The sequence below is a fragment of the Rhipicephalus sanguineus genome, chromosome 7 (genome assembly GCF_013339695.2).
Source record: "Rhipicephalus sanguineus isolate Rsan-2018 chromosome 7, BIME_Rsan_1.4, whole genome shotgun sequence".
NCBI classification, from domain to species: domain Eukaryota; kingdom Metazoa; phylum Arthropoda; class Arachnida; order Ixodida; family Ixodidae; genus Rhipicephalus; species Rhipicephalus sanguineus.
The window spans coordinates 149,682,731-149,693,556 of record NC_051182.1 but is presented as its reverse complement, the minus strand read 5'-3'; the positions used below and the strand labels follow the sequence as shown (position 1 = coordinate 149,693,556).

Here is a 10,826-nt window from a genome sequence, read left to right as displayed (position 1 = left end):
GGATATAACGAACTTATTTTCGTGTCAGATGCAACTTTGTTATAATGAGGTTTGAGCGTATCTTCCTTTCTGTATTCGTTCTCTGCGTTGGCACGCCCTGGCACCATATGCGACCGCTTCCGCAGGGTATAGACCTTTTCACAGATAGCTGGGCACCGCCATAATTTTCTCTGCGCTGCGCTAAACAGGCGTGACCGCCCCCCCCCCCCCCCCCCCGAATGCCTTGCCGAGGCTATGACGTCAGCCATTGTACTCTCGCGCGCAGCCCAATAAGGCGGCGTTTTTCCTTTCTTCAATTGTGGGAAGGTCCGTAGAAAGAAAAAAAATTATGGAAAGAAAAGTACGCAAACAGCAAGCTTCGATTGCCCTCCTTTTCTCAAATGATGGAATGGCTTCTGAATCTTCCTTTTCATCCATACAGGACAGGAGAGAAAAAACGCCGCCGTACGCTGGGCTGCGCGCGTGAGTACAAAGGCTGACGTCGCAGCCTGAGCAGTCCATTTTTGGGGGGTCACGCCTATTTAACGTTGCCCAGAGAAGATAAGCCGGCGCCCAGGGATCCGTCTGTGAGAGTTGCCACTCCGCAAATGGAATGACTCTGGAATCATTCCACATTTTCGTAACCCCGGAACGGAATATGTGGACAACGCTTGGAGGAATGGAATAGGAATGGAATTAAGCGCTTTTTGCATCGAATGGAAATAGAATAGCAGCGTCTTTTTCCGTAAATAGACCACGTTTTCGTCTACGCGCTGTTTTTCGTGAACCAGTTGGCGCGCGTGACGGTGCAAGTTGTAGCGAGCGCGGGTCAAGAAACCACCGTTATACTTATTGGCCTACCCCTGCAACGGAGCCGGCGAGTCGCGACCGCAGCTGATTTCGTTCGCTCAAACCACGGCTGAGAGCAGCACGTTCGCTGCCGCGCGAATGCGCTAGTCACGTGGTTCTTTTTTTGTATTTCGCGGGCTTTCTTTGCAGCTTGGAAAAAATGGCAGTTCAGCTGTAGCGGAAAGGAAGCCGTTTACGTGTAGTGGAACTGCGCGGCTTCATGTATATTGCATTCTATTATTTCGAAATAAAAAAAAGTATCATGAACTAAGCTTGTTAATTGCAAGGTGTGACTGGTGGCTTTTGGGTGTCAATTTATTGATAGACATATTCCTCCATTTTCACTGCGGAAATAATTTATTTCTGTCGCCAAAAATTGCTCATAAATTAAGCGAGGTTGATAGTAGGCTATCGCAAATATTTTGGCAATACGGCCGGCCAGCAACAGCATCATTATTCACACCGCTATCCAGGCTCCCCCCCACCCCCGAAATTTTGATGGAGATAGTTGTTTCACCAAAACTAAATAATAAAATAGGTGTTTCTCTTAAACTGTCAAGGTTTATCGCAAGTGCCCCCCACCCCTCCTCTGAAAAAATTCCTGGCTACGGGCCTGCCGCTTGTGACGGTGAAGAATGCTGCAGCAAGACTAGGAAATACGGAGCTCTTTATTGGGGCCAATTTGTGCCCAGAAAATCAAAGCTCAAAATACAAGCAATACACGCTGCGCTATGATAGCGGCGAGAACAGTCGTCGGCCGTCGGGTAACGCGTCGGCGGAACGCGTTGTCTTTTATACATCAGTCATCGAACCTTCCAGCGTTATCACTGCAGTGCTCGCGTAAGCTAGCTCTCGACTAAACTGGACTTTTCACGTCCGGCGCGTAAACAGAATGATCTCAAACAGTCGTGAAGCTTCTCAAACATTACGGCGTGGTCTGCGTCAAACGCTGCTAACACTATTTGTTGGCGAAACCCGAATACATCAAAACAAAGCAATAAACACGCGTGGCAGTAATATCGCTAGTAATATTAATGATGGTACTACCGATTGCTCTATCGATAGTTTGTCGATAGTAGTACTATCGATAGTTTCAAAAAAAAAAGAAAAAACTATCGATGCTATCGATAGTCAATTTACCGATAGTTCTGCATCACTACTGTGAAGACACGTTTCACTTTCGTGGTATACCGATTCCTATGAAAGGGAGACTAGCCATGTTTTTTTTTTTTTCATTTTTCATGTGTATAAATACACAAACAGATACAAACGCACCCATGAACATGCATGGTGGAAACCCTTCATCCCCCGCCCCCCTCCCGAAAAAAATTGTCGGCTACGCCCCTGGCGGCTGTATCATATATTCGTGTAAAATTACAGTGTGTTGTTATCAGATTCATTGCTTCGTCCTCGCGGTGATACTGCGACTTTTTTTTTCTAGCGTGCCACGGTTTTCGATGTTGTGCGTTTGTCGGATTGGGCTAAAGGTTCGGCTGGGTAACATGATAGCATCGCGGCCTTGCACTACTCTAGTTATACACCCAATATTTTGATAACAAGCAGTGGCAGCAGAATAGGCGCAATCGCGCAGTGCGTTAAACCTACAATTATTCCGTCCTTCCGCGTGACGCACCGGCGCGGCATCAAATCGTGGTCGCTGGATCTCAGGTACGACAAAATTGATTTTTTATTCGCGTAAAAAAAATCAATTTTCTCACACCGCAGCCTTAGTCGAGCATTCTTGCGGCATTTTCAGTGTAAAAATGAATCCTTCGGCAATTATATTTTGCATGAAAGGACGAATTTCAGTTAACGAAGTTTCGATATAAGGACGTAAATTGCCCATTTTACTGTCTTCGCTATATCGAGGCTTAATTGAACTCTGTACTATTCAAATGGGCTTAAGTCAGTTTTACTTTTTAACGTGCGTACTAGTTACACCATCGGGCGACATGGTGTCAGCCCGTCTTGACATAAAACAAATTACACTCAGAGAATTTTAGCAAAGTCAGTCAGGGAAAACCTGGAAACTCGGGGAATTTTGAAATGTCAACTTGGTAGACACCCTGAAACAGCACACGCGTCCGGTTGACTCTCCTGCCTTTTTTTTTCCCTCCTCCTCCTCCTTTTACTTTTCACTCTCCTTTTTCTATTTCCTTTATAACATATATATGGTTACGTGATTTAGCAATCTGTAATCATGTTCTTTATCCCTATGACCCGCGGTTACCATTTGCTACCCCCCTCCCCCCCGATTTAATGCCCCACGAGGGGCCTTCAGGCTCCGTGGGGGACATTATAAGGGTAAATAAACTATAATGACGATAATAATTGTAATTGCCGCCATTTAGAGAACCAGCTCGAGCAGTCACGTGGGAGAGTGGGCAAGACTAAGAAGAAGAAGAGGCCGTCCCGTTCGCAGGTAGTAGCAAGATCGAGCTCTCCAAGGTCATTGGGCTTTTGCAACAGACCGCTCATAAAAGGAGACGCGGAAGACGGCGCAAAGAGTAAAAGAGACTCCGAAGCCGTTCCATGCCGTGTCCCGCGAGGGAGACCTCGACACTGAAGCAGCCTTCCAGGGGGACGTCGAGTGGCCGTCACGCGGCCCATGTCCAGCGACCCGTACGGGGACGTGGTAGCGCTCGTGCTCGTCTTGGCCGCCGCGCTGTTGGTGGCTGCCGTGGTGTGGCTGCTGGTGCGCAAGTGCCGCGCCGAACAGGCGTACAGCATGGACTGCACGCCGCCCAAACTGGCCAGCCCGAGGTCGACGCCCATGCTGAGCTCGTCGCCCCGGCTGGAAGACGACCAGCAGAAGCCGTCATCGGCGGCGCCGACGCCTGTGGACAAGGAGACAAGTGCCGTCAAGGCAGCCCCGACTCCAACCGTCGATACCAGCCATGTAAGAACAACTCGTCAGCCCGTCCCATCAGTCTTCCTCCTCGAGGATTGGTGTATCGCAGACGTATTGAGAAGTCACCGATTGCCTGCTGAATCGACCTTCGTAAGCAGAGCAGCCCTTGATAATTAGTTCAACTCACATTTGAGGGTACTAAAAGCGCCGCGCGTTAGGCGGCTGTCACTAGGTATTTTTTAAAGTTCGCACGCTTTAAAGAAAGGCCGAGAAAAAATTAAGCAGAGGAGTTATCTTACCATCGGTTAAAAAATTCGATGTTTCTGAGCAAGGGCTGCAACTTTTGTATTGAAGACTTTTCTCTAGAGGTACTATTTAAAAAGTTAATTAAGGAATCTTTGTTAATTGCCGAAGTTTGAGGATTGTAAAAAATATTCTGACGTGCTCTATATGGCTTGGAACAGGGGTCGGCAAACTTTTGAGGCGGAAGGACAAGTTGCATGAAGCCGACACGACGGGGGCCGGACGTCAAATCAGGAAAGGGGGTGGGGTGTCCTTGCAGGCAGAGAAAAAATTCGGCGAACTGACAATAATGTACAAAACTGCCTACGTTTTGGCTTATTCGGGCTAAGTGTGACGATGGGGCACAATGCCAAATGAAGGCGATCCTCCTTTGTTCATGTCTAACCACATTTGAGGTCAAAAATGCCGTGTCAGCCTTCAGATAGGAAGTCACAAGGGGAGAGGGGGGGGGGGGGTTCTGACGTCGTGCCGAGGGCCGCATAACACTGCCTCGCGGGCCGCAGGTTGCCGACCCTTGGCTTAGAACAATACTGCGCTAATTGGAGACGCGTAGCGCGCCTATGATTAATTTGTTAAACTTGGTGCTTTTTATATGAAACACCCTGTACGGAGGAAATCCAAAAAAAATGACAGGAAGTGGAAGATGGAAGCTTGCGATGAAAAAATCCGTAAACAGGGAGTGGGTGCTCGAGCCGACGTTTCGACAAGTGGACTTGTCTTCTTCAAGGCTGGAACTGAAGGTTCTCTTCCAGCCTTGAAGAAGACAAGTCCACTTGCTGAAACGTCGGCTCGAGCACCCCCCCCCCCCTGTTTAAAGATTTTTTCACCCTGTACAGAGCAGCTGTGCGTTACACGTGTTGCAAGAATTGGTCCGGGACTTTAGATAGGAATACGGGGCTTTCCTGTACGTAGGTGGCGGCAAAACTACTATAGAGCAAATTAAGGCACTGAAATAGCAATATGACGCCACCAGCCAGCTCTTTAAGCAGTCATCGCGACGTTAAGTGAGTGAAGCTACTAGAACTCTGTTTTTGAAATTGCTGACCTTTCTCTCTTGAACCGAATCTGACGCATCAAGTTTTATGCGTACAAAAGGGGGAAGGAGGGGGGGGGGAGTGTCTAAAGTTAGCAGGCCGCTATCCCATGTATTCATTGTCTGCGAATTTTAGACCGCCCTTCTACGTCTCGATTCCCAGGTTCTCTCAAGAGATGTATCGACAACGGCGAAGTCGCCAGATAGACAACGCGACGCACCTTCGAGGATGGAGTCCGCTTCGAGGTCGCGCTCGGGTCCGAGTTCGGACGCCGGTGACCACGACCAGATGATACCGGTGACGCCGCTGGACCACGCGAAGGAGCAGGCGCTGTTTTGGGGCGTACCACACGAGCCGTCTCAAGCCATGCCACTGACAGAACCGATGTGGGCGTACAGGCGGGGTTCGCATGAGGACGTCGCGATGAAGACCGAAGACGAGAAAAAGGCGCCGTCAGAGGCTGAGAACGAGTTCGGGGTGGAGCACGTGGCACTCGGGAAGTCTTCGGTTCCCGGAGACAAGGCCATGGGGCTCACGTCGTCCGAAGTCAAGGACCAGCACAGTGAACGACATCAGGCCTCCAGGGAGGTACGGAAAAGGAAGTCCCGGAAGACGTCTCGCAGTTCCATCGATAAATCTACCATCGGTAAGTTGATCGGTTGCGCACTTCGCTGTATGGGGACGCGGGCGCAGTTTTGGGACACGCTATACATTGCACTATATCCCCAGCGGTGAAGGCTTAGATGCAGAGTTTTGGGCCTCAGAAGCTCGTCAGTGTACTGTTGCTAAGACTAACAATGTTGTCACTGAACAACTTTTGAATGGACAGCGCATGCAGTGTCTGTGATCCGCAAAGGAAGGGCGGGAGAAAGGGGTGGGGGGGGGGGGGGGCGCGTTACCGCTGAGGGAGGCTGCCACGTGCCCGCGCGCTCGCTCTTGATTCCACTGAAAGTGAGCCGCGCGTTCGAAGAAAAAAAAATAGAAAGAAGTGCTCAATGTCATGACGCGCGCGTGACGTAACTTCTTTCCCCCGTACCATCCCTCCCTGCGTAGCTTCCAGCGCGCTTGTCGGGACGAGAGAAGAGAGAAAGCAGTTACAGCGTGCGACAAAAGTCTTAACACCGCTCGTATACTTGACGGATACCGAAAATTTTTGCGGCGGTCAATTCGTGAGGCGATCAACTCCTTTAATGAAGTCCTTCGATGGTTACCCCATAATGCCGCTGTCCAAAGTGCACATGACGTTGGAAGATCCATTTATCCATCGCTTTATTTTCATTATGTAGTCATTGCGAAGGTCGTGTCATTTCGGACGCAAATCGCGCCCGAGGGGGGAAGGGGGGGGGGGGTCAAGATTCACAGTATCAACCCCCCCCCTTCCCCCATTCTAGAGCCCTGTGCACGCCTATGTCTGTCCACACCTTCTTGTCTTGAGCACTGGCCCATTCCGTTCAAATGACGTATCTACCCACTGGCGCATCCAGGGGAGTATAGACACGTTATAAGAACGGAACTGGCCGGAACGTGCGTGTGTTGGTATGTGCGCATGTTTGTAGAACGGAACGTGCGTGTGTTTGTATGCGTCCAAAATCCGAAAGCCGTTGAATTTGGTTGAATTTCATTACGACACAATTACTATAGAGGCCGCTTTTTCTATATCTCAAAGCTGCGATGCATGGTTCTTCGCACCACGGAGGACTTCAATTCTCCCATTTGACATAACCGCCTAACTCAACTAATGAGGATCTCATTAACTTAACTTATTTAATTGCTGTCCCAAATTATTTCTGTAGCCATCTTAAGGTGAGTGCCGCTACAGAAAAAGCAGTTCTGAAGGCAGCGAGCAAATATTGCATTTTCCTGATTTTTGAGGATTCTGACCATATTTCTTGAAACACCCGGTATGTAAACGCACACATGCAAACGCACGCACCAACGTTCATGAAGGGTAGTTGAACCATCTCTACCGAAAAAATTTCTGGCTGCGCCCCTGCTACAAGACCTGTGCGCCTGTCAGAAATCGCCGGTGGCGGCGCGGTGCATAAGAGGGGGGAGGGGAAAAAGAGAAAATAGTTCCTTGAATTAAGAAAAAGACAAAAAATATCCAAGAACCGTGGAAGCGGGCTCGCCGTTTTTCTCCGCTGTAAAGAGTTCGTCCGTTGGAAGAGTCCAATAATCCGGCGTCTTGTTCGTTGTCTTTACTCCGATATATATATTTACCAATTTACACAAGTAAGAATGAAACAAGGTGTACAAATGCATCAATATATTTACTTATCTATTGTATTGATATATGCATAGTGTAGTAGGTCCAAGACTAGGTGGAACGTCGCCCTTTGACGCTGGAGGACGCCGCAGCGTTGAGGTCATGAAGTGCTCGTGAGTCTTCTGAGGTGAGAAAGATACAACTTCCTGTGAAGCGATGTATATTGGGTTCAGATTACTCGTTCGGGTTAAAAGACAAATGGTGGCGCGCAGCAATTATTGCGCGATGATGGCGGCCTCGTGATCACACTTGGGACTGCTGCGGCGGCGCACACATCTACCTGCTACCAACCCAGTACTTTACAATTACGCAGCCACTGGGCCGGTGAGACTTGGTTTAGCTGTCGTATACAAAACGCGGTCGCATGAATTCATTCTTCTTTCCCGTCAGGGTCAGTGAGGCGCCAGCGAAAGCACCACCCCCCGGAGGCGCCGTCTGCAGTCGATGCGGCCAAGCCATCAGCCTGTGGGCAACCGGAAGTGACGTCACATCCCCACCAGAGGGCTGCCCACGGGGCTGTCATTGTTACCACTCCTGGCAACGTCACAACTGTTGCGTCCACGGTGACCATTGCTACCTCTGCTGTGACCGCGAACGTCCGAACGGACGATGCCGCAGAAGTACCAACAGCGCAACACCCGCCATGGTGGTCTTGTGGTTATGGTGCTCGATTGCAAGGCCCGAATGTCGCGGGATCGAATCCCGGCCGCGGCGGCCGCATTTTCGGTGAAGGCAGTAATGCTTGTGGTCCGTGTACTTAGATTTACGTGCAGTTGAAGAACTCCAGGTAGTCCGAATTTCCGGGGCTCTCCACTACGGCGTGTCGTAATCATACCGTGGTTTTAACGTGACCATAGCGTGACCACGCGCACTAAAAAAAGGGAAGGGAGTTCCTTTTGGCGTACTGGTAGTTCATGGTACTTCAGAAACCATAGCGCACTACGCTTGTCTAACCGCTTGTCCTGTGTTCATCTTGTCTCGTATACGTGTAGTGCGCTATAGTTTGTCTGAACTACGAAAAAACAGCTCGCCAGATCTGCGCAAAAACTTTACTAATACAATTCATATTAGACGGCTAAAAAAAACCTGGTGTCGGATTTCACTCATCATCATGAATTTTCATTTTTGCGCGTAATTAATTTTATTAGTGCAATTAGCGACCATCGGAATTTGCGGCATAAGCTATTTATGCTATGGTTGGGAAGTCTCATCCATCGACGTAGCCATTTGGTCATTGTGGGCGGCAGGGGCGGCAGGGGCGTAGCCAGAAATTTTTTTCGGTGGTTCGTGCGTGCGTTTGTATGTGTGCGTGTATATATACGCAAGCAAAATTGAAAAACTTCGGGGGGGGGGGGGTTGAACCCCCCAACCCCCCCCCCCTCCCTTGGCTACGCCCCTGGTGGGCGGGGTTTCAATTTTGCGGGTGTATATTGTCACGGGTTTGTGACGGAGACGAAAGCAACCGTAGCTGGTGTACGTGTTTTTATCGTAACCAACCCGCTACAATATGTACACGCACACATACAAGAATACGCACGAACATACGTGAAGTACGAATCTTCCCGCGCTCACAGCAGTACCCGCGTTAGCGCCGTTCAACCCGTGCGCAACGCTGCTGCTTCGCATCCCATCAGGGTTCCCTTCGGGGAGATGGTCCAATTTTTTTCTTTCGTGTGTTGTTCACATGGCAGACCCGAACGTGTTTGCAAACTTTCTTGAAATGTGGCAAGGGCTACACTCCCCTGCTTTCGAGTTTCTCTCTTTCCAGGCAGAAATTACCAACAGCAACAGACGCGCCACCGCTGGACACGACGTCATCACTAACCCCTTAAAACTAACACGCCAGGGATGACAAGGCGCCTTTGACAAAGATAGGTCCCCTATCGAAACGTCGGCCAGCCTGATCTGAGGCACTTTCTCCTGTTTTGAAATGTACTTCAACAGATGTTTTTTTACTGAACATGCTCCAGTTCTAGCCCAGCGAGTATATGCAACTAATAGGCACACCTCTACCATTCACAAACGTACAGGTTCGAACCGACGAGCGGCCTTCGAAGAAGCCCCGAGGTGGGAGGTCGCAGCGCAGGAAGTCCAAAGGACGATCCTCCGTTACGTCCATCCCTGCAGAACGGGACGCCAACGGCAAGCCATCCGCAGCCGGACGCGGAGGCCCAGCGTTGCCAACCGCCATCGCCGTGCCAGCTGCTTCTTTCTGCAAGGTCACGCCGGAAGCAGCTGCGCAAGATCCCTTCAAGACCGTGGTGTCTTCGGTCATCGACAGCGCATCGCTGACGTCGCTTCCGCACAACCCGGCGGCCCCCGGCAACGCAATGGCCGAGAACACGGCGTCCCATCCATCACCGGCGAGCTTCTCGACGGCTGCGCAGACCCCTGGAGGAGAAGCGCACGACCTCTACAAGACGTCTAGTGTCAAAGGCACCTCGCAGGCCGACTTCGCTCCGCTTGCTTCAGGGTCCGCCAACGCACCCGTCGTTAAACCCTCGACCGACGACTATAGCCACGGTGCCGCAAATGATAGTGATATAGGACCTGTCACCAATTGCTTGGCGGAAGCGCCGGTCTTGGGCACCGCATCACCTTTGGACGCTAGTTTTCCGGTCGACAAGAAAGGTGCTGCGTAGCTCAAGGAACAAGTCGACGATGCAACGCAATGCAACGTAATCTACAACGTACGTTGCCACACTACGGGGGTCTTGCTGCGAGTTGCCGCTATATGTATCTACGCAAAACGGTAACGGAAAGAAACGCATACACTACTCTACATACACGACGACACGGCACTTACCAGGGTTGCCACTGACTTTCGACTAAATGTCGCCAAACGACGAGCAAAAAGTCGCCAAAAGTCGCCATTTTTTCACAAATTTCGCCAAAGAAGTCGCCATTCTATAGATATGTGCGGCATACCTATAGTAATAAAAATTTCCACTCATGTATAGTCCCGTAGAATACAGTACCATCCTAGACCCTTAAATTATATTGACGTTTCTCAATGCCAGTCGTATCGCCCGCTTCACGGGAGTGCATGGTGCTGCTTCTCCGACTAGCCGCAAGATGCGCGTGGTGGCGCAAGGGTGAATGAATGAAACGCTCATGATATCCTTCCATCCCTGTTCGCTCGTTTCAAAGGTAAAAGTGTGGTAAACCTTGGGCGAAAAGTGTGAAATCGTTCTTTGTAGACAGCTTTACGTACCCTTATATGAATTAAAAGGATTAAAAGGTTTATTGGAGGTAACACGACAGAATTCTTACAGGAACCGAGCATTAGTGAGTCTTACACCTTTTCAGTGTGAACTAATATGATAGCGGACGCCACCGACCCTTTCTTATAGTCACTTATATCTACACGCGTTAATCCGATGCGTTATTAATGAACAAGTAGATAAGGTAAAATGTTACATATTAATTGTTTTCATTGCACACGCTCACCGAGAACAGTGGAAAATGCCTCAATAAACATTTTTTTATTGCACAAATAGCCGCGTATCCGCCTCTCTTCGCTATTCCAAAACAGTCTTTACGA

The 10,826-nt window shown here is 49.7% G+C and overlaps 1 protein-coding gene across 1 annotated transcript; it reads left to right on the top strand.

Annotated features, from left to right (window-relative positions):
• The first annotated feature begins 3,436 nt into the window (after positions 1-3,436).
• On the top strand, positions 3,437-9,924 carry LOC119399137 (nucleolar and coiled-body phosphoprotein 1-like). Its single transcript, XM_037665953.1, has 4 exons — positions 3,437-3,727; positions 5,179-5,662; positions 7,673-7,845; positions 9,313-9,924. Exons 1-4 carry the CDS (start codon positions 3,437-3,439, stop codon positions 9,922-9,924), a joined length of 1,560 nt encoding a protein of 519 aa, XP_037521881.1.
• Positions 9,925-10,826: the final 902 nt, after the last annotated feature.

What these genes read in the sequence shown, in the direction of transcription:
- LOC119399137 (XM_037665953.1), top strand. Translation starts at nt 3,437, where the DNA reads ATGTCCAGCGACCCGTACGGGGACGTGGTAGCGCTCGTGCTCGTCTTG. An exon ending in CAACCGTCGATACCAGCCAT is followed by an intron (nt 3,728 to 5,178) that starts GTAAGAACAACT and finishes CTCGATTCCCAG; the next exon opens with GTTCTCTCAAGAGATGTATC. An exon ending in CATCGATAAATCTACCATCG is followed by an intron (nt 5,663 to 7,672) that starts GTAAGTTGATCG and finishes CTTTCCCGTCAG; the next exon opens with GGTCAGTGAGGCGCCAGCGA.